We start from the raw sequence: 27,027 nt of genomic DNA on the forward strand, positions 1-27,027 counted from the left end.
GAGCCAGAAATCGATAGCTCCGGGAAGAACATTTTTGCTTCGAAGCGAGAGATCCTGCACTGACCAAACGGCAACTCTGAGTGATCATAGAACAGTCATTTGAGCAGAACTCATAATCTTCATAGACTTTGAAAAAATCTTTGACAGCATTGATGGAGACAGCTTGTGGAAACTGCTGCAACACATGGCATCCCATCTAAAATTATTAACTTGCTTCATTCAGTGTATGAACCCTTGACATGCCAAGTTGTTCATGATGATTTCTTGACAAAATACTTCAGCATACTGTCAGGAATGTGACAAGGGTGCTTATTGTCACCTTTTCTTTCTTGATCACAATGGACTGGATTATGAACAGAACAACAGGTGGCCATCAACGAGGCATTCAATGGATGCTTTTTCAAATGGCTAGAGGACATTGATTTTGTCAGTGATGTTGCCCTCTTTTCACAGCAACATGAAAGAATAGGTCACAACACTGAACAAAACTGGACTGAGCGTTAACAAAGGAAAGACCAAGACCATGAGGATCAACTGGTCCAACAACACCACTGTTATGCTGGGAGAGGATGACCTGGAAGAAGTGGAGCAATTCACCTACTTGGGGAGTATTATGGGCATAGATGGAGAAATAGATAAGGATATCAGTGCCAGGATAGGGAAACCAACAGCTGTATTCAAGACTGTCCATCTCTTATGGAGTTTAATAAATATATCTGCAGAGATGAAACTGCGGATCTTCAACACAAATATGAAGAGTGTACTCTTATATGGCTGCAAGACTTGTTGTATTAAAAAGTCTTCAAATCACAAGCTACAGACATTCCTAAACAGATGCCTGAAGTACATCCTTCACATCAAGTGACAAAAGTTTATCACAAATGGTGAGCTTTGGAACAGAGGAGGACAAGAGCCAACTGACACTGAAATCAAGAGAAGAAAGTGGGGCTGGCTAGGCCACACACTCAGAAAACCATCATGCAGCATAATCCGTCAAGCTCTTGCATGGAACCCACAAGGAAAACACAAAAGAGGAAGACCTCTGACAATGTATAGAAGGTCTACTGCGATTGAGATTGAGGGACAACAATTGGGGTACTCCTGGAGCCAGCTAGAAGTTTTGTCCCAAGTCAAAGTGGAGTGGAGGAGACTTGTAGATGACCTATGTTCCGCACAGAGTACAAGAGTAGTAGAACGTAGTATCCTTCACAATTCAATTACAAAGGGAAACAGCTGAATTGGAGCTTGTTTGCAAAGTCCATACTATACAATTAGGTCTCAAGAAGGATCTTACCTGGTTAACACTCTACAGGCAGCTCTCCCTCGCTGAACATTCAAATCTTCCCATCAGCTACATTGAATGGCCATAGTCACCCTGACTGATCACTCGAATTTACAATGGATAGTAACTTGTTTTTGCAATAATTTTCTTCCATATATACCTGCCTTTGTATTTCCACTCCAGTCCATCTGATGAAGTGGGTTTTACCCACAAAAGCTTGTGCCCTAGTAAATCTGTTTAGTCTCTGAGGTGCTACTTGACGACTCATTTCTTTTACAGACTAATACAACTATCCCTCTGAGACTTTCCAATTTTGGAGTCTCTGTAGTCATCATCATTATCACAGTGGGGTGTATGGCTTTGACGCCACTTGAAACTATATAGTGTTAACCTTATGCTTTGTTCTGCCTTCCCTTTTGTTTTTCGTTATTTGGTTGTGAGCTGTTAGTGGAAAGGGCCTCTTCTTCCTTTTGTGTGTGTTAGCAGTTAATATGCTATGGCCTGCATCCTGATTTGGAATCTTTTGGTGCTTCTGCAATACAGTACTACTAATAAACAATGTTGTGCGGTATGAAATGTGTTGCAGGTGTGTGTGAGGCAGGTGTAAATACAGAGCTCTCAGCATAACTTTAGTTTTAATTCTGACAGGAACAGAACTCTCATCAGGATTCTAAGAAGCAAAGGCTTATTTCCTAAGAACCAGCGCTATATACAGGGGAGACAACAGCCCTTGTAAGCTCCTGGGCAAGGTGAGGGGTAGGGATTCCATGGTTGTAGAAGGAGCAAGGCCAGAGCAGACAGCCCTCAGTGCTGCCTGGACCACAGCGCCTCCCCTCCCCATCCCTCACAGCCACCCAGAATGTGTGTCATGGCACGTGGGCAGTGATTTAAAGCCTCTCTTCTGACTTCCTCTTAGCAGACCTAATCGTGTTAAAGAAAAAAGTATGTGGACTCTATCCCCGGGGACTCATGATCTAAATGGATGGAGGGAACTGATAAAATTTGTATCTTATCCCAGAGGAAGGATTTCAGGGTGTATCAGTTTTTCAGATTTATTACTGGGTATACTTTCAACTTTAGATGATAATATTAAAAGGAATTAACTTTTCCTGCAGCCTAATATTTGTCATATCAACATTTTAAATTAATTTTCTCATATATGTATTAAGGGGAGGGGAAGTGAGGAAGATAAGCCTATCAGTTGCTCAGTGTCCTCTACTGACTTCCAGTTATAAAGTACTATTTGTGATAGAACAGGCAACTAACATTGCTGAATTTATTTTTGACTATTTTCTTAAAACAAAAGAGCCAGCAATCATGAAGAATTTAATTTACAACAACCATTGAAAGCTGACCAAAATAGCATGGCTACATTTAAATTTGTAGCATTATAGAGCCTTCCTATTTATAGATGAATTTACTGATATTGGATGTTGTTTTGAGAACTTGCAAACATCAGATGGTTCTTGGATAAAGAATTTTCATATAAAAGGTTCTTACAGCTAGTGTCATTTTATTAGACGGTAAATGTTTAGGAGTTGAATGTTGACCTTGTATTTCCACTTAAAACTACTATTGTTGCAGTATTAATCATTTTTATTCATAGAATCAGAGAATCACAGGGCTGGAAGGGACCTCAGAAGGTCATCTAGTCCAGCCCCCTGCTTCAAGCAGGATCAACTCCCACTAGGTCATCCCAGCCAGGACCTTGTCAAGCCGGGATTTAAAAACCTCGAGTGATGGAGAATCAACCACCTCTCTAGGAAACGCATTCCAATGCTTCACCACCCTCCTGCTGAAGTAGTTCTTCCTAATATCTTACCTGCTGTTCTCCTTCTTCAACTTCAAATTGTTACTCCTTGTTCTGCCATCTGACACCACTGAGAACAGTTTTTGACCTTCCTCTTTAGAGCTCCCCTTCAGTCAAGCTGAAGGCTGCTATTAAATCACCCGTCAGTCTTCTCTTCTGTAAACTAAACAAGCCCAAATCCCTCAGCCTATCCTCATAGGTCTTGTGCTCCAGCTCTGTAATCATTTTTGTTATCCTCCGCTGAACCTGCTCCAGCACATCCACGTCCTTTTGTATACTGGGGGGGGCCCAACACTGGACACGATATCCAGATGTGGCCTCACCGGTGCCAAATAGAGGGGAACAACTACTTCTCTAGATCTGCTCAAAATGCTCCTCCTAATGCACCCTAGTATGCCGTTAGCCTTCTTGGCTACAAGGGCACATTGTTTACTCATATCCAACCTTACATACACCATAACCCCTAGTTCCCTTTCCACTGTACTGCTGCTGAGTCAGTCAGTCCCCAGCCTATAACAATGTTGGGGATTCTTCTGCCCCAGGTGTAGTACTCTACACTTCTCCTTCTTGAACCCCATCACATTTCTTTTGGTCCAGTCCTCCAATTTATCCAGGTCACTCTGGATTCTCTCTCTACCCTCCAACGTATCTTCCTCTCCCCCTAGTTTTGTGTCATTCCTATTGGTTTGTGCTGTATCATGTCAACAAATGACACAACACTAGAATTTACAGTTTGCATAAAATACAAAGTGTTTTGTAAGACATCAAAGCAGCAAATACTAAATGTATATAAAGAAGTACTGTCCCAATAAAGTATTTAGAGGTCTTTTGCACAGTAGAAGCCTATTGACACGCTTCAGTTACACTGAAAATAGCCCCATTTCCAGGCTGTTTCTGTTACCCAGAGTTACATTGTATTGCCTCTCCTACAGACAATACGCCATCTGTTCGCTGAAAGTCTCATTCATCTATCCTATTCCCATAAAGTTATTTTTCAGCTGCTCTTACCTTTAAATCTCAAAACAATAGCCGAGTTCTGAAAAGGATTGAGACAAAGTGCTTAAACCGGTCCTGCAGTTTGCTGTTTGCCTTCTGTAGATTTGATTTGTTCACCTTTGTTGCAACTGAAGTGGGCTGTTTAGAGTCAGTACCATGATATGTACTGTGTGCTTCCTGCTTTCACTCTGTTTGATAGAATGACCCATATTTCCAAAAGGGAAAATGGGATACTGTATAGGGCTCACCCAAGCCCTCTCCTGTGCACTGAGCTAGCTGTGTCCCCTTCTAGGCACTGGGCTGGCCTGTGTTGCTTGCTCCACCCTCTCCTTCCAGCATTTCATGCCTTACTAGAGGGACTGTCACCATCAAAATGGGACGCATGTTAACACCAGATACTTCAGAGGCATAAGGTATCGAGGAATTGTCACAGGATATAAAGTAGTATCTGTTTTTAAAACATAACTCCAACACTAAAGAATCTGCATTCAGAAAATAAAGTTCAACAAACTCAGGCCCAGCAATTCTTTTAGTACATAAATGAATGCTGTCTGTTCCTGTAAAGCTAACAGTTATTCTAGATAATAGTAACTCCATTGCCTTTTTTTTAACATAACTTCTTTTAGATCCATGACTCCAGCCCAAGCAGACCTTGAATTTCTTGAGAATGCAAAAAAGCTGTCTATGTATGGAGTTGACCTTCACCAAGCCAAAGTAAGAGACTTTGATGATGTTAGAGTAGGTTGGGGCTATAGGCTTCTTATTTCAAGAGCCTTGATTAGAGATGTGGGAAGGCAGGCAGCCAGCCACGCTTGCAGAGGTGCAAATGTATAATAGGTATGTTATAAGCACTATTGCAAGCTTTATAAAAAGGAGATTACACGTCCTGATTTGCTTCTCTATAATGTACAGAAAGCTCTTTATAAACCTACTAATGAAGACAAGGCCTTACTCTGAAAAAATTTAAACTGTTTGATCCTGAAAAGTAATCTACGCTCAGAATTCTGATACAAAGGCTATGCCTGCCTACACTAGCTGCTGCCTTTCAAAAGGGGGATGCTAATGAGTCACTTTGGGAAATGCAAATGAGTCACTGTCAGAATATGCAGCACCTTCTTAGCATAATGGCCGCTAAGGCTATTCAAAAGTGCCGCCTTCGAATTGCGGGCTGCCTGTGTAGATGGGGACCTTTTGAAGGGACCCCCACCCCCAGTCTTCAAAAGCCCTTGCTCCTATTTAGTTTTAGAAATACGGGGCTTTTGAAGATGGGGAGGTCCTTTCAAAAGGCCCCCGTGTACACGGGCGGCGCACAATTCAAAAGCAGCACTTTCAAATAGGTCTACGTGGGTGACGCACAATTCAAAAGCAGTACTTTGAAATCACCGTGGTGGCTATTATGCTAATGAGGTGCTGCATATTCATGGTACCACTTCATTTGCATATCCTGAAGTGTCTCATTAGCATCCCCCTTTTGAAAGGCGCGGGCTAGCGTAGGCATAGCCACACAGAATAAGCTCTAAAAGATCAGACTCGGCACTTTAAGCAGATGGATTTGGAGAAGAGATCGATAGAAGGGAGGAGTTTTTAAGGGGAGATCTGAAGGCAGTAAATCATGGCTGTTCAAGCCTGAAGGACAAAGGAGTTCTGTGACTATACAGAAAAAGACAAAAGGAGTGTATAGAGAAAATGCTGGGTGATCAATCAGTTGTGGAACTCATAACTTCAGTGCTGCTGTATGCTGGATTCTGTATTAACTTTCTTAGGATTTGGAGGGAATTGACATTACTCTGGGAGTCTGTTCCAGTGGCCTCCTCATCTATAAAGATAAACTGAGAATCAATCGCTTTCCTTGGCCAAAAGTGCTGAAGATTTCCTACAAACGCAGCAGCTTCTTCATTAAGATCCGACCGGGGGAGGTACATTGTCAATTTATCATCCATTTTGTGTCCTGTATTGTAATAAAACATCTTCTAATTTGTGAGCAATTTAGTCTGTTTTCAAAAAGAACAGAAAGTGCTGTGGAGGTTGAAAGTTGTTTCCATAATTGAAGTAATATAATTGGCCTTAATTTTAAAAGATTCCTTATTTCCTTTCATCTTTGGCTTTGTATTAGATTCAATTTATGATATGAAACTCAAATATAAGTCTTTAAAATTTCATTTGAATTGAAAATTGTGTAGTAGTTAGCACCACCTACTTGTAGAGTATGGTATTTTTCTCTTGACTATGTTGTCATTGGAACAAGACAAGCACATAACAAATCTTTGTTGCAGAAATTCAAATATGTAAGGATTTTATTTATATTTGACCATGATCAAAATGAAGCAAAAGACTTGATCTTTCTGATACTTCTTGGAAACATAATTTAATGAGGAGAGCAAAAGATTCTGTAGAATTTTTTTTTTTGATGTGGAGAGCAGGTAGCAGTTCATGCCATAAGACCTTAGATGACCGTTCGTAATTCAGAATGTTGTACTTTTCAGTTGTCAAAGTATGTCGCAACCTTGTGCATGAGGACTGCTGGATCATGCTGTTGTAACTTCTGCACGGGAAGCAGATCTACGTGCAAAGGGGAAAGGGGCCTCTGGTAGATTATTTCTCTTTCTCACAAACACACACACACAGTCCTCCACTTGGCAGGGTCCCGCTCTCTGACAGAGTAGATTACTCAGTCAGTCTACTTTTATTTGTAGATGCACTCTGTTGACAGAAGTTTTGCTGGGACATCCTTTTTGGCAGTCACTTCTGTTGACAGAGGCTTCTTAAGTAGACATAGCCAGAGGGTCACAGACCAAGTTTTTCTGTAGGGTAAAATCCCTTTTAAGGGGGATTCCAGAGCTTTTCTAGAGAAATATAGGCTCCATATAGAAAGGCCTATGCTACCTTGGAGATACATGTAAATCATAACACAGCATAGTGGGGGGCCACTGACCCGCAAAAAGTCAGCTTGGGGCCACATGCAAGTGAGAAGGAAAAACCCCACCTTCACACATGTGGCCCTAACTGAGAGTAGTTGATTTAATGGTGCCCCTCCCCAGGCTCTGGGATGGGGCCAAAATGAGGGGCTCAGTGCATGGGAGGGTAGTGGGCTTGGAGCTAAGGTGTACAAGTGACCTTGAGGTATAGGAGCTGGGCTGAGGGGTAGGGTGCAGGAGTAGTGGGTGCAGGAGTGGGCTGGCACTAAGGCATCTGGGAAGGAGGAAGGGTGCAGTTGTAGGCTGGGGTTTGGGATCTGGGCAGGAGGGAGGGTACAGGAGCAGACTGTAGATGGAGAGTGGGGTGTGGAAGGGGAGAAAGGTGCAGGAACATGGTGAGGGATCTGGGTGGGAAGGAGGGTGTGGGAGAATGTGGAGAGTGGTGGTCTGAGCAAGAGGAAGGAGGCAGGAGGGGTTTGGGGGTGCCAGATCAGAAGGACAGAGGATGGGGGTGCCTACCTAGCTGTTCCTCATGACTCTGCATGCTGTGGGGGCCAGTGCCTGCCCTGGAGCACACACAGGCATTCCCCCTGCCAGGTAGCGCCTGCAGGCTGGATCTGGCTCTGGCTTACCTGTATGTGGCCCATGAGGCTCAGTAACCCCCTGTAGCGATGCAAGCCATCCAGCACTGGCACTTCAGCCACAGTGCCCCCGCATTGGCTGGAGTACTGGTACCAGTCAGCTTGTGCTGCTGTGGAGACCAGGAACCTCGAGTCTTGCAAGCTGAAGCTGGGGGCTAGTCTGGTTTGTGGGCCATAGGTTCCCCACCCCTATCAAGGTTTGTGGTGCAAACCCCTCATCTCCCTAGTTGAAAAATGCTGCAGAAGTTCTGCTAGAAGAATTTTAAAGTAGCTTGCTTGGATTTTACGTGGGTATCTTCTGAGTAGGAAGTGATCTTTTGCATTTGTCGCCTGTAGCTATAATAAAATAACGTGAATTGAAATTTTCCTTAGCATGAGCAGTATGAAAGTACCATTGGATTCAAACTACCTAGTTATCGGGCAGCTAAGAAACTGTGGAAAGTCTGTGTTGAGCATCACACATTTTTCAGGTATGCCTTGCTTAAAATTTCGTAGATATACAGGGGTTTTTTAAAAGTGATACTAATTTTAAGTCTCAGTTTTTGTAATCCCTTTGTGGATGGATATATCTGACTCCACTTCATAATGATTTAAGGTAATAAGGCCTGTGAAGAGAGAAAAGTGCCTGTGCAGAACTTTATCTTACGATGTTTTTAAAAAAAAGTTAGCAACTGAATGTTTAACCGCTAGGAACATAACACAGGAAATCCATCGAAATACAGAAGTCTGAAATAAAGGACTGAAACCATAACATCTGTGTCTGAATACCGTTGGAAGATGAGAATAAAGAACAGTACCTTACTCAGAGCTTAGTTATTTTATCAAATATTTCTGTCAGGTATTGTGCTATCTTTTCCCTTAAATAATTTCTTTTCAAGAGGAAAAGAGGGTTATTTAATAAAATATGGTCTATGATTAAGAAAATCTGTACCAGAGACTTACGAGAGCTAGGGATGTTGAGCTTTGTAGAAAGATGCTGATTGCTATACTGTCATGTACCTTGTAGGCATCCCCTTTGCAGTCTTGTTGCATTGAAAAGCACCTCTCACTCTTGGGAGTTTGAGATGCAGATTCTGACATGAGAGGGAAAGAAAAAAATTCTTGATAATGGGACACTCTTGGAAATGAGTTCAACTTCAGATGAGCCCTTGTGCTGGAGAAGTAACAGGAGAAGCTTGATGCAAGTCCTTTGTTCTGAAAAAATGATTGTTGACACTCTGTCTCTCTCTCTATATATATATATTTTTTTTTTTCACATGTTAATTCTCTCAAGATAATTTCTCTCTCCCTAAAGCTTTTTCTTAAAGTACAATTGAAATGCTATATTTTTGATCATTGTAGAAACCTTTTCAGGTTGAAGAAAAAGTGTGTATGAAAGAAAGAGCAGTTCTGCATCTCTTTGAATGATTAGTAGGACATTTGTTTTAAATGTGCCCCTAGAAACTGACATTTCTGTCACCATCCATGAGCACTGGCAAAAGCAGGGAGTGAAAATGAATAAAGAACTAATTGTGATTACCTTCTCGACTCAAGGTAGTTATGATGAAACAGTCTTAAGTAACATAGTAACAGAGAGGAAACCGTGCTAGTCTATACACTATCAAAACAAAAAGCAGTCAAGTAGCACTTTAAAGACTAGCAAAATAGTTTATTAGGTGAGCTTTTGTGGGACAGACCCACTTCTTCAGTCTGGCTATGGTCTGAAGAAGTGGGTTTGTCCCACGAAAGCTCACCTAATAAACTATTTTGCTAGTCTTTAAAGTGCTACTTGACTGCTTTTTGTTTTTAAGTACCATAGCAATGCTCTTAGTGTATGCTATTATGTTAAAGGATCAGTTATAAAAATATATTCAGTATTTTCCCTTCATGTCATCTTTAATTCCTTTCTTTATAGTATGAGTGATTTAGAAATATATAAAACTAAAGTGCATTTGTACCTTTCAGGCTAACTTCCACTGAAGCACTTCCCAAGAGCAGGTTCCTGGCACTGGGCTCTAAATTCCGTTATAGTGGACGGACGCAGGCCCAGACAAGACAAGCTAGTGCCTTGATTGATAGACCTGCTCCACAGTTTGAGCGAACAGCAAGTAAACGGGCATCTAGAAGCCTTGATGGAGGTGAGGGAAGTTTCATCACATTATTGTAATATTTCCGTGCATGAAGTCTACTCTGTACTTTTCTATTGAAAATCATCCTATAGGTTTAGGCTTTGTAATGTTTTATTGTTCCTAATAATAGCTTAATTTAGCTAAAGAAGGCTGAGGTAGAGAAACTAAAACTGAGACAGTGCTCACAATGTATTTTTAAACACTCAGTTGTTGTAAGGAAGTGCATTTTGTTAATTTTAGCTTATTAAAAACAGTACACTCATCCCTCGCTATACGAGCACAGGTGGTTCCCAAATTTCTGCTCATAGGCAAAAACTCATAAGAGCGACACTAAATTCCCATTAAAATATGTGTAAAAGTCTCCAATTCATTCCAAGTGCTTGTAATTTGACATAAACCAGTTGAGTTTAGGTACTTTTCTGATGTATTTGAGTAGTTTGGCACCAGAAATAGGATGCACTGTATGTATGTAGAGCGCGGATTCCCAATCTGTGGGTCAGGACCCAAACATGGGTCCCATTAGATTTGTCAAAGGTTGCCAGCTGGCAGTTCCCAGCTGCATGTGGCTGTTAAAGAAGCCATTTGCAGTTTCTTAACACTGCTGCCTCTGGCAGATGTCTATCAATAGAGAGAGCTGCCACCTCCAGCAGCTACCTCTATCACTAGGGATAGCAATTACTTTATGCCTAGGTGCTGAAACCTTAACACATGAGTTAATTGCGGGAGCAGGAGGGCTGGGGGAGCCACCCAGCCTAGCAGCCCCAGTGGAGAGGCTTCAGGAGGAGGAGGAGGAGTGTCTAAGGCTGGGGCTGTTGAGGGATGTGGGGGGCGGGGGAGGGTCTCAGACTGGAGGAAGTTTGGGGCTGCAGAGGGGGTTGTAAGACTGGGCATGGTTTGGGGCTGCTGGTGGGGGTGTAAAGCTGGGGACAGTTTGGGGCTGCTGGGGGCAGGGAGAGGGGTTAAAACCTGGCTGAGGGTGAGGTCTGAAGGGTGCGCGCGGGCATGTAATACAGTAAACCCTTGAGTTACCCAGGGGTTGTTCCTGCAACCCCTGCATAACTTGAATTTTCCTGCAAGTGGAGGGGAGCCAGGAACCACCAGGGCTGGTCAGTTTCTTGGCTCCCAGAGTGGCAAGAGCCAGGAACCAGGGGCAGGCTGGTTCCAGTCTCCCCATGGCCTGTGGGCCAGGAAAATTATCAGCTCATGGCTGGTCAGTTTCATGTTCCTGCCAGCGCAGGGGAAGGAACAAGGCTGAGAGCCTTTTCTTTCTCTTCCCCCAGCTGCAGGGGTGTCAGACAGCTGCATGTCTGAGGGAAGGGAGGGAGAAGGCTGCAGCCATAGGGCTGTGGGTCTCCCCACCTGGGACTCTGCAGCTGGCTCCGCTCCAACCATGGGACTGCAGGTCTCCCTGCACCTGGCCAGGGACCCCATGGCTAAAGCTAAGTTAGCCACAGGGCTGCGGGTCTCCTAGCCACTTGGGACCCCACAGCTGGCTCCGCTCCGGCTGCGGGTCTTCCCACCCCGGGTCAGGGACTCCGCTGATATAAGCGGGGGAAGTTCACTCATATAGTGAATAAAGGTAGGTATATATGTTCCTCGTTTTAGCAAGTATTCATTAGTAAAGTGCTTATTAAAAAAGGGAAGAGTGTACATTCTAATTCAAAAGTTATTGACAAAAATTGTAGGGAAAAACAAATTGGTTTGCTTGTAAAGCTTATAGATGAAAACAAGGTGATACCTCATAGAATTGTCAAATAAGACAAGCAGAAAAAATGTGAACTTAAATGTGGTGAAGACTAACCTTATTCTTAAATCTTGTCGTCAGATCTTTTCCCATCTGAATATGAATCATTATATGCTGCAGTAGCAGCCATTGTCTCCAAGAGTGTATGATGATTTTGAAAGTCTTGAGAAAATGACATATAACATTTTACTACAATGTCTATACCTGTTTCTCCTGTTGCCGCTAAAAGAAAAAGTGTATTTTTAATTTGGATGTAGTTTTTCAAAACTACTAATACAGATATAGCTTTGGATTCCCATAATTGTTTTATGCTACTGGTAAGTTTTTAAACCTCGTCAGTAGTGGTTGTTTGACAGTTTGTTTCAATCTCTATGGGCAAGTACCACAGAAAAGGGAAAAGTTCCACTTTTTCTAATCTTGTGCTTTAATACCAGACCTTGGCAAGTAAAAATGGCAAATAAAGCCATATGCAAATTGAAGTATTCAGCCTTTTCTGTATGCTACATGGGTAGCTTGTTAACATATGCACAATTTCTTCAGCAAAACGTACATCTGAAATTGAGGTCAGACCCATAGTGGAGGAGAAACAGGATGATGTGGTGGTGATTGAGGTTCCAGAATCAAAACCTGTGGAACAGTTCCAAGAGAAGCCAGGTATAGCTGTGGTGGCTATAACTCTCTGCAGTGCCTTTTCTATCCTTTCCTTTTTTGTGCTTGTTCTTAACCACTCTGAAATGTTGCACAAATTTTGGCATTTCTTTGCAAGATAAGTATTTAAATTCAGGCAGTCAATAGGCTGGAATGGATTCATGTCCTTAGGTGTGGAGAATTGTTGGAATAGAATTGCCTGCTTACACTTTTCAAACATCTAATATGGTGTAGTTGTGGCTGTTGTCAGTTCCAGGAGATTAGAGAGACAAGGTGAGTGATTGTAAAACTTTTATAGTGAATCAATTTGTGCTGGTGAGAGAGACTAGCTTTTGAGCTACATAGAATTTGAGCTCTGGGAAAAGAACTCTGAGCATCGTAGCTAAATGCCATGTGGAACAGATTGTTTTCTAAGGGACCATTCAAGGTAACATCTGTGCAGTGATAGGGCAAAAAGAGGACTTTAACTGGTTACAGATTGTGGTAATGAGCCATAAAGCAGAGTTTTAGAAAGAAATCCTGTGCTGAGATGGAGAGATGAAGATGTAACTACATTTTGAATAAGACTTTATTCTAAATGTGTATACTTTACAAATACTAGATTAGAAAATGTGGAATCTTGATTTTGTGATCCTAAAACATCTGTTTTAAAACTTTTATTGGATTTCATCTTAGAGTTGCTTACATTTTTGAAGTCTTGTTATGTATGTTTATGACATCTTGGAGAGTCATCTTTTTTCAGACCCTAGATTTCTTTTAGGATATGTTTATTAACAATAGTATCTTGGTAACTTCTTGTCCAAGAAGCTGAGGTGTGTATAAATCGTGTATACTGTTAGGACTAATGTATGTTATACCAGTGTTGTTTATAAAAATATCTGCTCTGTTTGCTACTTCTCTAATAATGAAAGGAAAATCACAATGAATGCTTACTGGTACATAATTCTTTCCAGTCAGCATCTTCTCTATTTGTGTTTGAATACAGCCCCATTCTGCTACCCCATGAAAATTTATTATTGAAACCTTGTTTTGTAGCCATAATTTTTCTGTCCAAAAAGGTCTAGGCAGATCCATCAATAACTTTCGTAAAATGGAGAATGACACAGGCCAGTCATTCCCATCTTCTTCCATATCAGACTTGCATCTTCCTAGGCAAGCATTGCTAGCTCCTGTTGGCATGAGAAGTGAGGCTTATGCTGTAAATCAACTAAGCCTTCCCAAGAGGGACTTGAATGGACTAGCTACTAAGGGTATGTGTACACAGCAAAGTTATTTCAAAATAACTTTGCTAGTGCCTACACAATGCAACTGCTATTTTGAAATTATTTTAAAACATCATTTGGTTTATTTCAAAGTAGTTATACATCATTCCACAAGGAACAGCACCTGTTTTGAAATAGGGGCGGTGTAGACAGGGAATAGAGCCTGTTTCAGAATAAGCCATAAGCCTTATCTACCCTGGCATGTAACTTGAAATGGCTATGCAAATGGCCAAATCGAAGATTACTAATGAGGTGCTGAAATGCATGATATTTTTCCTGAGCTCCAGTTTTAATTCTTGCAGTAGTACCTTCATCTCATTAAACTCCTTGAACTGAGCAGCACTTTCTGATGCAATAATATTGCAAAGTTGACATTAATAAGGGTGCTCAAAAGCAAAGCAGCAGAGCCATCAGCCTCTGTCTAGAAACCTCATCAGATTCCTCTGCTACCAGAACCACCTCCACACCTTTTTTTCCACTCTCAAATTTTTAATTGCATTGCAACATGTTGATAGGACTGGTGTGATTTATGATGACTTTGGTAGGAATTTGCAATACAGAATTATACCAATGATCTAACTCCAAGGCTACGTCAACACTAGCCCAAAACTTCGAGAAGTTTACTAATGAAGTGCTGAAGTACATATACATACAGCAGCAGATAGGAATAAGGGAATTTCGAAGTTGCCGGGTTCCTTTCGAAAAGGAGCCTTGTGTGGACGAGCTGCGCGGCGGCGAGCCGCGTCAATTTCAAAGTGCTGCGGCTGCTGACATTCTAATGAGGCGCTGAATATGTGTCTTAAAACAGGCTATTGTAATGCATTGGCTATTTTTCCAACTGGAAATGTATGCTGTCCCTAAGAGATGAGTCCACACTGACCTTAACCTCACCATTTAGTCACTGTTACTTTCCTGCAATCTTCCATTTGGTATATTAATACATTCATAACTTCTTCTAGCCCAACTCACTTTTGAAAATATTGAGATGAAACCAATAGCAGAAGAAGAGGAAGAGGAGAAAGTGGAGGTGTTTAAGGTTACTGTTCCAGAATCCAAATTAGTGGAACCATTCCAAAAACAGCCAGGTACAGCTCTGATGGCTTCTCACATCAGTCCTGCTAATACCACCTCCTACAGTACTTGCAAAGCTTGTATATGAGCAGTGTTATGGATTGCCAATGTTAAAGGCTCTGATCTACTATAGAATATGGCTAGGTTTTTGCTATTACTAACTCAATTAAAACCAGAGTAAGTGTGGCAAGTACCTTGGATCATAATGCTGAAATGGTAAATGTAGTTATGAACCAGACTACTTCTGTGGGATGAGAAGACTTATAAAAACCATATTTTTACAGTAGTAATTCAGGAGTTGCATTGACACCTGCACTTGTCAGAGAACAGATGACAAACTCCAAAGGTGGTAAATCTTTCTGGAAAGACTCCAGTGTTGTCACTTTTGTAGGCATAGGTGTCCTAAATTCTACTAGGCATATGCAAAGCCTAGAACTTTTCAAGCTGTGTTCTCCCTGATCTGTAGTAGGTATTGTGTAGCATGGTTTTAGGAGTTAGATTGTAACCTCCTTTTTTCATCACAATGTGATTCAGCCTCCCAGGAGGCAGTAACACTTTCCAAGCCGTGCCATTGCTTCAGATAAACATCCAAAACTCCACCTGTCTTAAAGGCAAATTAGAGGTTGGAGGCTAACCTTATGTAGCAAAAGCTAACTAGAAACACCTCCTACTCGTACTGTGGGAAGAGGTTGATAAACGAACTATGTGTGTTAATAACAGAATATCTAAATATTTACCTGTTGTAATATGGCAGGCAAGACTGAGTTCTCAGACACTCGTCTTGATCACCTGTTCTGTGTGTCAGGAGGGCAGCTTCCTTCCTTTTATAGGGAAATCATCCCTTTGTATTTCCTTCACCCAGTATTTGTTTGCAAAGTATCTGTTCCCTCCACTCTTTGGTCCCATCACATACATTCTCTGGACCAGAGCAGTGGCTTACTATACCTCCAAAATCACATACATTGTTATTGACCAATGTAATGAGTTCTCCACCCCATTCCTTTGAGATGGATCTTTGTGAGCATGTTGCCTTCTAGCACTGAATTTGTGTACACATGGCAGTAAAGTATTTACTTTCTCAGCCTAACCACTCTCTTTTCATGTTTCAGAGGGGTAGCCATGTTAGTCTGTATCTGCAAAAACAATGAGAAATCATGTGGTACCTTATAGACTAACAGATTTATTGGAGGGTAAACTTTCATGGGCAAAGACCCACTTTGTCAGATGCAACAGACTAAGTAGGTATTTGCTCACAAGAGCTTATGCGCTAATAAATCTGTTAGTTGTAAGGTGCCACAGGACGTCTCTTTATGTAGTTCTTCGTTATTATCCATAACATGCAATGCCTCTATATCCAGTATTATGCTGAGCACAGAAATACATTTTAAGTATAGCCCAGTAAGCAAAGTAATTAGCATTTTATGCAGCAGGTAAGTCATTATCGGCTGCCAAAAGAAAATGTATGCATTGTGTTCTCTCTTCCCCTATCTTTTTGTCCTAAAGAATCATGAAATTAATAGCATAATTCTGTGTGCTGATACTCCCAAAGGGGGCTGGTTCTTGCAGGTTTGCTCTTGGTAACTTCTATTCTTCCATGCAGTCTTTGAGGTGGCATTTTAATGAATGCATAATTTTTTTAGTTATACATGTCCTTGAAAATGTTGAGATAAGCCAAATAAATGAAGAGGAGGAGGAAAAAGAAGTGGTGGTGATGAAAGAGCTAGAACTAGAGCCCAAATTTCTGGATCCAGTCCCAAAAGAGCCAGGTACAGTTGTGATGGCTTCTCGCACCTGTGTGGTTTATATTTCCTTCTATTAAGCCTGACTCTGCTATCCCACAGCCACCACATACAACTTCTTCAGAGTTTGTCATTGCTGCAGTACAAAAAACATCAAGGCAGGCATGCTAGATCAAATCTTGTAGTATTGAGATGGCATCCTTTTGACACACTGGCTTATTAATGTAGAGGAGAAATATGTTTAGGGAAGTGTCATATCTTGGACTAGTATGTAACTATGAAAAGATTTGGTGTCAAGAGTGCATATTTGATTAAAGGTAAAACTGTTTGCTGGGTGGTTTTTTTCATTTTTCTCATGGTCTGCTATTTGCATTAGTCAAATACATACAATATTACTACATATTTTATTGTATACACAAAGTATTTACAGGTTGGACCACTAATCTGGAACTCTCTTGTCTGAAAACTCCATAATTCATCATTATTTTAGTTAGCTGGATGACTGCTTATCATGGGTGTGTCCAAATTTCCCATGGTCTTTGTAGCCACCAGTCCTGGCTCTGTGTTCTGTGCTGTTTGACTGTAATTTACCCCCAAGAGCTTCCAGTTCTAAGTGGAAGTGTGGGTAATGTGATAGAAAATATTCACCTTGCTTTGCCCAGCAAATTCTCTCATCCAGCACCAGTCAACTCCTGAGGGTACTGGACAAGAGAGGTTCAGCCTGTACTACCTTTTTGAATGGGAGGCAAAACAGGGATTAGAGCATATCTAAAAATAAGGACTGTGATCCTTAAATCTGAACTCTGCTGGTGTCTTAGGTCTAGCTGGGTGAACTGCAGTAAATTAGTATTACCTTGGCCAAAGTACTAAGCATGCATATTTCTATTTTGATCACGTAGCTGACTTCATTAATATGAGCTTCTATCAAAGTGAATTTATTATTTCAGATAATGGGGAGGAGCTTAATTGGATAAACAGAAAAGTTAATATAGAAATGAACTGAGTTATGGTGGATATAGAAACTTCTTGATGAATTGATGTGAGGTAGCTTTGACAGAAAGGATGACTCTGATCGCTTGTTCCTAAATGTAAGGATTTTTAGAAATATGGTGACTCAGAAATTAGAATTGGGGAAGGAAGAGGAGGAACGGTAGTTCTATGAGTACCTGATGATATGTGTGAAGCTTGTCATCCTTCTGCTGAAAAACACATGCTTGAAGTTCAGTGCTGCACCTTTCACTAATTTGGAAATAATGGGTATTGTCCCTCAACAGCGACTCTTGTTGTGGCAGGGGAAGTCATCTGATGTAAGAAGTAGAAGTCTGCTTTGAAAGCCAAGTGAAGGCTCCTGCTTGTCTGTAAAGCTTTGTAAGGAAATACCTATTGATTTTGAATTGGCCAAAAGAAAATGTGTAACTTTGGGAGTCTCAGCCTTCTCGCTATCTGTGGATCACAGTCTGATTCAGAAACTCCTAAAGTTTCTGTTTGGGGATTTCATGGTGCTGCTAATGCAAGTAATTAGAGTTATAAATGTTTGTGTTTCAAAGGTTTCATAGTGATAAACTTATTCCAGTGGTGTTTGATAGATCAAGAAGCTCCTTGCACGGTATTACATGTAAATTAGCATTTGTGATGTGGCTTCTATGCAGAGTGCAAGCTTGCTTTTTTACTTTCTGTACAAGAACTATTATTGAAACTATAAGGAAGATAACCTCATTCTTTCTGTACTAAATGCACAAGTTGCTTTTCTTTTGTTGTATGTTTGTTTGTAAATGCAGTGCTCTAATTTGGGAAGATTGTCCAAGGGATCTAGAAACATACATTTTGAACCGTTCCTTGACACTTTTTCACTGTTCTGCAGTAGCGGTGGTTACGCCTGACCGAAGCCCACGGCCCACCTCTGCACCAGCCATTGCTCAGAGACATATTGCTGAACCTACCCCACCAGTTTCATCTGCTATTAAGGAAATTGCAGTAATCTCTAAAGTGGAGAAGGAAGCTGTAGAAACTGAAGGAAATCATGAAGACATGCCACGTGAGAAGGTCAAGACAGAGCCATCTGAAGTGTCCAAGGTACGCTATACCCAGGGTATTACCATAAAGTATTTTGTGAAGGCTGTAAGAGGCTTTTACTTTATATGGAATGCTAGCTCTGAAATAGCTGCAAATGGCAATGTTTCGTTAGACGGGAAGGGATAGAGAAGTATTGCATTCCTGTGTACTCGGTGGTCTGGGAATGGGATCTCCTCTAGCTAATTGCTGTGATTCCATGAGAATACCTCTCCTGAACTTCAAGAAGAAACCCCCTCACTCTCCCCCGGGGTGGGGACGGGGGGGAGGAAGCCAACAGTACATTATGTTTTCATGTCTTAACTGTACACAAACCAGAATGCTTTTTTGTCCTTAACAAATCGGGTGTTAACTGTTTAGCACGTTAAAACAGAATGCTCCACTGAGAATTGACTCCCCTGTACCACTGAATTTACTCTTGTTAACTAGTAGTATTTTTTGCTTCTTCTTTGAGTGCTTGCTCATGTCCATTCCACATGGGTGTGTGCATGCGCAGCGTGCACACTTTGTCAGAAGTTTTTCACCTAGCAGTACCCATTGAGCCGACAGAGCATCCCCTGGAGTGGCGCCGGCATATCAGCCCACATACACCCCTGCCTTTTATTTAGACAGAACTAAGCCCTTTTGTAAATCCCCTCAGCTCTTCGTAGCCATTGCAGAGCTGCTGAAGGGCCAGCTGGTATCAGCACAGAAGCTTGCTTTCTGGATTTTGTCCTGTGTTAAGGAATGTTACAGCCTGGCAGGGATTCCAGCCACCCTGCTCTTGGCCCACTCTACGAGGACACAAGATTCTTCAGCAGCCTTTATGGCCCAGGTCCCCATTTTGAACAGCTGTAAGGCCTCTACCTGGTTCTCTGTCCATACTTTTACCAACAATTATGCACTAACCCGTCCAGCAAGAGAGGATGCCACTTTGGGTAGGGCAGTCCTCTGCTTGGTAGAGGTGTAGAACTCCGATCCTACCTCCTGGAAGATGTGCTTTGAAGTCACCTACATCGAATGGACATGAGAAAGCACTTGAAGAAGAAAGAATGGTTACTTACCATTGTAACTGTTGTTCTTCGAGATGCGTTGCTCATGTCCATTCCCAATCTTGCCTACCTACCCTTCATCGGAGTAATCTGGTAAGAAGGAACTAGAGAGGCATGCAGCCAGCAGGGGTATATGTGGCCTGATATGCCAGTGCCACCCTAGAGGGCGCCCTGCCAGCTCAACAGTTACTGCTAGGGGAAGAACTTCTGGTGACATGTTTATGCTGCAAGCACACCTACATGGAATGGACATGAGCAACACATCTTGAAGAACAACAGTTACAATGGTAAGTAACCGTTCTTTCAGTGCAATTGCCCCATATTTACAAAATCTGAGGGAAGAATTGGGCCTAGACCTTCCAGCATTTATAGTGTAAAGTGTTTTGAATGATTTGTTTTCCCTGGCAAGCTCTTAATGCCCCTCTGACAGTCTGGCAGCTGGACTAAAATGTTCATTTATGAATATTCAAACACAGTTTAGACTATGTTGGATGTAATATTAAGTGGGACTACTTAAATTGGAAAGTGCAAATATATGGTACTTCTCTGTGTATATAAATAAATAGAAGGCAGAATAGTATACAGAGAGGTATTCATTTACTTTCAGTACTAATATTTTACAGTTTATTTTGGCTGAGGCTATGGATTGCAGAGACTCTTGAGACAGAAAGGGTAACTAGAGATTGCTTCTTATCATTGAGTATTGTGCATTCTGTGTTTCCCCATTTTTGTTGGGAATCCTACTTTTATTGTACTACAGATAGAGGGCAATTCTCGTATGGTGTATGTATAGTTATGTTTCAAGGAAGCTCTATACTTTTGAAATAAGCAATTGAGGCACAAGGGAGCAGGCAGCATGTCTTCACTAACCTTCCCAACAAGCAAAGAAATCTTTATTTTCTGTCTTCAAAGGACTACTGGTACGGCTGATAAGAATTGACTGGTGGCAATCTGGAAACCTATGGCCAAATTTGATATGGTTGTATCTGGTCCATCTCTGACTTTAGCAAAGTTGCATCCACTTAAAACAGGCAAATTTGGCCCTTCAAAACCATAATTGCCAAACATAATCAGTTATATTTTCATTGTGTGTAATCTACAAAGTGTATTATTTCCTAGTATCCAAGTGCCTTGTTTTCTTGCATAGTCTACTTGCCGTATAGTTACATATATAAAAACACATCTAAGAGGTGAACAAATCAGTTCTTCAACAGGGCTTTTTATATGATTAATTAAATACAGTTTTCAATACTTTGGATTGATGACCCCAATATTGTCAATGACAGAATATCATTGCAAAATACCCAAGAGCTCTGAGCTGCCTTTAGTTATAAAGGTACAGGTCAGGAGAACTGAGTCACTGAGGAGGTGTGACAAAAATAAATGGAGTTTTGCAAATAATTCTACTTCCACGAACCCAGTCCCTTATTTATCAGACAGATTTTTCGGGTATTTACAGTATTAGATTTACTTTGGCAGTTCATGTGGACAGAATTTTTCCAAAGGTCTTTTCGTATTCTAGAAACTGCTAAAGTGCTCCGTTGTTTAATCTAATCTTGGGCTAATAACCTGTTTTGTTTCTTTTTCCGCTTGTAACTATTTTGCTTTGTGGCAGTCAATTTTTGTGGTGCTTCTTATATTCTTTATCCCATTTCAACATTCTTACTGCATTGTCATGGTGGTATTTCAAGAAGACCATCAAGGTAAACTTACCAAAGTTACTTCAGTATAGGCTAGTAGGAGGTGCAGGTTTATTTGAATGACTCTTGGTCTCCACTCTAACATTCAAGTGTAGGCATGCCGCACCTTTGTTGCAAGCCTAGATTGTCTAAGTTAGTGGTCCTTAAGCTTTATTGCAGCCTGCTCCCCTTTGGTTCTCAAAATATGTTCTCGCACCCCGTGTCAAAAATGGAGATGGGGTGGCCTCTACACTTTTAAATGCTTATTAATTATATGTAAAATAGTTTTGTTATTAAAAGTGTGTAATGTTAATATATACATAGGTTTGATGAGACAAAGTAGTTATACTTACATACCTGTGCTTAATTTGATGATTTACCTTCTAAAAAAATCAGGCATGTCTCGCACCCCCCAGAAAGGGTATCACACCCCCAGACGGTGTGTGCGCTCCAGGTTAAGAACCACTGGTCTAGGTGGATTGGATGTCAAAATCCTTTTAACTTAAAAAAGCTTTTAAAGTATTAGTTCTTGCTCTTCAGTTATGGTGAATGAGAAACTCAAATTCAGTGGTGCTGATGGGTCAGTTGTCTGAAAAATGTAAAGACAGATAGGAGTATGGCCCGGGGAGCCAGGCTAGATGATCACTATGAAAGAAATGATTTTGTCTTTGAAAAGTTAAATGTCTATTTGAACATGTCACTTTTTTTCACAGTGATCTCATTGGGGGTATCAAATTGTAGATAATCTTTGGAAACAGTGACTTGCAAATAGGCTTTTTTCATTTTAAAGCTATCTTTGGTGGACGTATTAAATAAATGCATGTTGAGGTCTCTTAACACTGGTGTCAAAATTGTACTTCGTTTTAGAAACATGATGTTGAACTTACAAATTGTCATTGTTTGTCAGTACTATTAACCCTTGCTAACCTCCTTCAAAAGACTGAGTGTTGATTCCTGCATGTTGACACAGCTTTTTAAAAACAGTTTAGTATTTCAGCTGTGTTTTGAAACTTAAGTGGTTTTCAAAAATTTACTAACAGGAAATGTTTTTTACCACTTTATTTCTTAAATGTAGGTGGGGAAAACGCACATCCAGGTCACATTGCCTACCACAAATGGTGACCAACCCCAGGTTTGTGCCTATTATTATCAGTTAGGTTGTTCTCATTCATCTTTTTAAAAAAGTTGTAAAATGAAAGTTCAACATAACTAAATGAACCACCATTTTTTTTTAATCGCTACAAAACAGCAGCCTGCAGAAAAAGAGGAAGAGCCGATAAGAATGAGGAAGGTTAGCCACTTTACACTTTCACCAAAGAAAACTGCCATATTACTCACTCATATTTAATATATTTAAAAAGACAGTGCTCCAATTGCTTCATGTGCTTTGTTTTAATTTGCAAGTGTCTGTTGTTTGTTTTCAAAACAATTCAGCTTTTTATCCCAGTTGCAGTCTGAGATTGTTTCATAAATTTCTCTTAAAGAACAACTAAGTGAGAAACATACTCTGTTAGGAATATAAATTGCATTTTTACAGTTCTGTACAGAAATATAGCTAATAACAAGCCCAAGAAAATTGTACATTGTGTTTTCCAGGAAGTACAATAACTTCACCATTTATGGTGTACTTGAAGGGACAGATATGTAAAATGCTGAAGGTATTTCAAGTACATCAATTGTAATACATTTTAATAAAATAATTTTAAAGGCTTGGAAGCACTGCAAAAGCTATATACAATACCATGTTATGTAGCACCATACTCACTTTATCAGGAAATTGAAAATGTCTTTTCACATCTTCCAGAGAAAATGTTAAAAACTTATTTGGTGAAAGCAGGATTGCCTTTGTTATAGCAATGCAGATAAGCCAATGAAACTCTGAGAACTGTCTCTTTAAATGAAACTCATTACATTCTTCCATTGTTCATAAGCAAGGTCCTCCATTTCTGGGTGGTGACTGTTTTTACACATGTTCTTGTGGTTCTGTAGCCCATCCCGTTTTGGCACAATGCTGCATTCTAAACATTTATTTAACTTTTTTTATTTGCCAATTTGCAATTCCCGCAAGAACAACATTTTAATTTTTTGTGCTTTTTTTGTTTCCCCCTTTCTTTCATTTTTGCAGAAAAGATCAAAGAAACTAGATGGTGAAAACATTTATATCAGACATAGCAATTTAATGTTGGAGGTTTGTATGAACTTGACACTTATTTCAGTTGCGTTTGCTTGGACGTTCTGCATTCTTTGCTAAACTCTTTTTCTTCCTCCTCTGCTGCTGAATTTGTTTTTGCATGCTGTTGCATGAAGACTTTATTTTAAAAGATGCTTTTGCATGTCAACAATAAACATAACAATGTGCAGTCATTTCTCCTACTTTTTTGGTTTTCATTCTGTCATTCTTATCACAAAAATATATGATTGGGATAGTTCTGTGCCAAATCTGTTTCTCTAGTCCCATTTATTGCACAATCGTTTCCTTTAGTTCACAAGTAGGACTCTCTACAGTGGTACATACAGTAATGCTAGTCACATGGGATGCCGTTACGGAGAGGTTGTGTGTGTCTGTCTGTCTGTCTCTCTCTCTCTCTCTCTAACTTTCCTTGCCTGGGATAAGGAGAAAAAAGGGGAATGGAATCCAGGCTGGATCACAATTGAACACATAAAAATGAGACCAGCAGCAAAGCTGGAAGCTGTATAAACTACACAAGAATCTTGTTCTTCAGGAGGGTTCATGCCACTGGAACCACTGTGCTTGCTTAAAGTACGGTAGTGTGAAGTGAGGCCTTTTTTACTCTCCAGAGAATGGCCAATAGAATTGACCATCGTTGTAGCTGTAATTTTTCTCTAAAGCTGAGTCTACACTACAAACTTCTGTCTACAGAAGAGGCCTTCTGTCAACAAAACTAGGTAGCGTCCACACTACAAATGCAGTCTGTCTAGAGCCTATCAACAGAACACAACCTTTTGGCTGTGTCTACACTAGAGGTTTGTTTTTTTTGTTTTTTTTTTTTTTTTGCAGAAGGGGCCTTCTGTCGATATAACTCAGGGAACGTCTACACACTTAAAGCATTCTTTCAACAGAGTCTTGACAGAACTTTGCATTTGCCTCGACAGTATTATCCCTCAAAAATTTGAGGCATAACAATCTGTCAACAGAGGTTCTGTTGCGATTTCCCTCTCGACAGTAACTTCTGTTGACAGAGGCTTCTAGTGTAGACATAGCCTTTTTCTGGCAGAGTTATGTCTTGAAATTTGAGGCATGGTGCCTCTGTAGACAGAAAAGTAGTGTAGATGCTTGGGGGGGCCCTCTGTCAACAGCAAGGGCTTCCAGTTCACCTGGCAGACTTGTTTGCAGAGCTTCCAGTTGGCTGTTCTGTCAACAGAAGGCTGGGCAGTCTGGCTGCTTCTTGTCAACAGAGGGCATTTTCAGGGCAAGCAGCTCTTAGTTGTGAATGTGCTCTGTAGACAGAGGTTCTTTTGGCAAAACTCTGTCGACAGTGACTTCTGTAGACAGAACTTCGTAGTGTAGACCCAGCTTAACTGCATTCCTGATCAAAAGTATTCCAGGAAATATGGAGGGTCTCCTATATTGAAACAACCCTGTGGTAATAGCAAGTCCCCTGCTGCGTGCAATAGTTGCTTTCACTAGCAAAGTATGCCACTGAGGGCACTTCAGTATGCTACTGCTTAGCTGTCAGTTGCTGCGTGTTCTAAGAATGCAAGATTGTTTTCTGTCATTTCATACCCAGGTGGAGGTCATGGATAGTCTACTTTTTGACATTGAAACTTAGAATTTAGAGAGCTCCCATACAAACCAAGATCTTGAAGACTGGAACATTCCAATCATATATTTTTATACATTGTTACAGAAGACACTTTGTGGCTTCTAGTACTGGTTCTTTCTGTGTGTTGTGTTTCTATTCAAGATTACAACTTCAGCAGCTGACAGTGATTTCCTCAACTGTGTTTTTAAAAATGAAATGTACTAACTGCCTTTTTAAATCGTAATTTAAAACTTTGGGTCTTTTGGTTTCTGACTGCTACCATTTTAAGCATTTCAACATCAGCAAAATGTTCAATGGGAGTCATTTACAGTCAGAATGCAATGAGTATATCAACCACAGTTTGTTTAGGCCATTCATAAGCTAATTGTTTATCTTTTCACAGTGGAAATTCATATTTCTTAAATGGCTTTTTCATGCTAGTGTGACACTTGCATCTGGCACGTGTATTTTGTGCTCCCTTTCTCCTCAGCCTCTTGATCTCTTGCTGCCTTCTCCCGCCACCCAAAGCATTTTTGTTACAGGTGTTCACAGACCCTCATCACAAAGGTTATGTTGGTGGTTGTTTCTTCCTTTTTTCGCTCTCTGTATTTGACAATCAGGTTAAATTCTGCAAACTCTCTGAGAGTGGGAAAATTTTATAGAATTTATTTTGTTTTATCGGAAACAGTTATTTCTTCAGATCTTGCAAGTCTATGTATCGTAAATTTATAAAAAGCTGTAATAAGAACTAAGTGCAATTATTTGAGTGCTTTATTCATTAGAAAAGGCTTACAAGAACAACTCAAACTTCTGTGGGATACATCTTGCTAACTTCAGCTTCCACATTAACACTGTTCTGTCAGGGGAAGTCCACCTGTGAACTAAGCTCCTCTCAACAAGGCTAAGCAAGAGGCATAATATTTGTTTTCTTTCAGTTCAGTCAGTGGCACGGGTCCTCTCTATTCATAGCTGATTCCAGCTTCTGAGTTTACCATGAAATCTTCAACAGACTTGTTTATGCTTTTTCTAAATAGTGGGCACTCATGTTTGTTTTCATGTGGACAGAAGCCAAAGCTATTTCCTAAGGATAGGTCCAAAGGGAAGTCTGTATTAATGAAGCACATGTGAATCTTTTATTCCTGCTAGCTGAAGGCAGTCTCTCTCTTTGGTAAGCTGCAGGGTTATGGCTGCTGGATGACCAGACAACAGATTAGCCACTTTTCAGTTAATTTAAACCAAATGCAAGCAGTCTGGTTTTGTGTAAGTGACTTAATAGTTAGCAAGATAGCTGTGTTAGTCTGTATCTTCAGAAAACAAAAAAGCAGGCATGTAGCACTTTAAAGACTAACAGAATAATTCATTAAATGATGAATTTTCATGGGGCAGATCCACTTCTGGAAATAGTGCTGAAAATGAACTGGCACAATGGATATATAACAGAGAGATGGAAAACAAACAAAAAAAATTAAATGAAAACTGACAAATCACCTGTGGTGGGGGCTGGGGGAGGCGGATTGCCTCTCAGGCAAGTCACTTAATAGATGCTTGGAGTAAGTAGGGGATTCAGTTCAATTCAAATTTGCCAGTGACTGAGTCTTGCTTCATTTTTGCACTGTCTTGAAATGTTTTTGTTTAGCTTAAGCCTGTCTTATTCAAAAGCTTTGTTTTAAAACAACTATTTTTGCTTGTAAAGAAAAGGCTGTTTTTGAATGAGTAAGTTAAATAGCGAACTTGTGCTGAAGTCTGTGCATGGTGTAACTTGGAATCCCAGATAGTTTAGCTTTTTTTCATATGCTTATCTTTTTAGCTTGGGTGCAGTGGTTACTCTGGCATGAAATAGATGCCCAGTTCAGTATTAAGAGTAATTGTCTCATCTCACAGTTTGTTCACTACTGTGAAACTTTGTGTGTAGCTCCCAGAAGGAATAAGGTGAGGACAAAGAAGGGAATGAGATTCTCTTTTAAAGGTAATTCCATCTGAGAATGGAAAAAATAGAAACCGGAAAGAAACTCTTAAATGTTAACAGCATCTGTGAGCTTCCCTCAGATGTTTGGGTTTAATAGAAGACCAACAAAAGAGAAAAACATGCAGTGAAGGATATGAAATCAAATTGTCAGGGTTCTGTTTATTCCATCCCGTGATATTTTCTCCTTAGGTGGAAACCCAGGTGTTTCAACGGTAATATTCTGTAGAAGTGAGAGATGAGTAATGCCAGGCCTCACTGCTAGAAGGGGAAATATCTTCCACTTAATTAAAATTTGTCCCTC

General features: G+C 40.6%; 1 protein-coding gene across 26 annotated transcripts in view; it reads left to right on the forward strand.

The window, feature by feature from the left end:
- Positions 1-27,027, forward strand: part of EPB41 (erythrocyte membrane protein band 4.1) — a 217,682-nt gene that overhangs the window by 136,115 nt on the left and 54,540 nt on the right. For 5 of the 26 annotated variants that reach the window (XM_074976554.1, XM_074976553.1, XM_074976561.1 and 2 more), the window contains 12 exons: positions 1,937-2,014; positions 4,715-4,802; positions 5,852-6,004; positions 8,017-8,114; positions 9,589-9,761; positions 12,037-12,150; positions 14,366-14,491; positions 16,118-16,243; positions 18,078-18,289; positions 22,072-22,128; positions 22,246-22,287; positions 23,122-23,184. In XM_074976554.1, coding sequence (XP_074832655.1) covers positions 1,937-2,014; positions 4,715-4,802; positions 5,852-6,004; positions 8,017-8,114; positions 9,589-9,761; positions 12,037-12,150; positions 14,366-14,491; positions 16,118-16,243; positions 18,078-18,289; positions 22,072-22,128; positions 22,246-22,287; positions 23,122-23,184 — 1,330 coding nt within the window. Of the gene's footprint in view, positions 1-1,936; positions 2,015-4,454; positions 4,502-4,714; positions 4,803-5,851; positions 6,005-8,016; positions 8,115-9,588; positions 9,762-12,036; positions 12,151-14,365; positions 14,492-16,117; positions 16,244-18,077; positions 18,290-22,071; positions 22,129-22,245; positions 22,288-23,121; positions 23,185-27,027 lie in introns of those variants that run through there. The other 21 variants (XM_074976557.1, XM_074976566.1, XM_074976578.1 and 18 more) reach the window with 14 other exon arrangements.

Source organism: Carettochelys insculpta, chromosome 24 (assembly GCF_033958435.1).
Source record: "Carettochelys insculpta isolate YL-2023 chromosome 24, ASM3395843v1, whole genome shotgun sequence".
Taxonomy (NCBI): Eukaryota; Metazoa; Chordata; order Testudines; family Carettochelyidae; genus Carettochelys; species Carettochelys insculpta.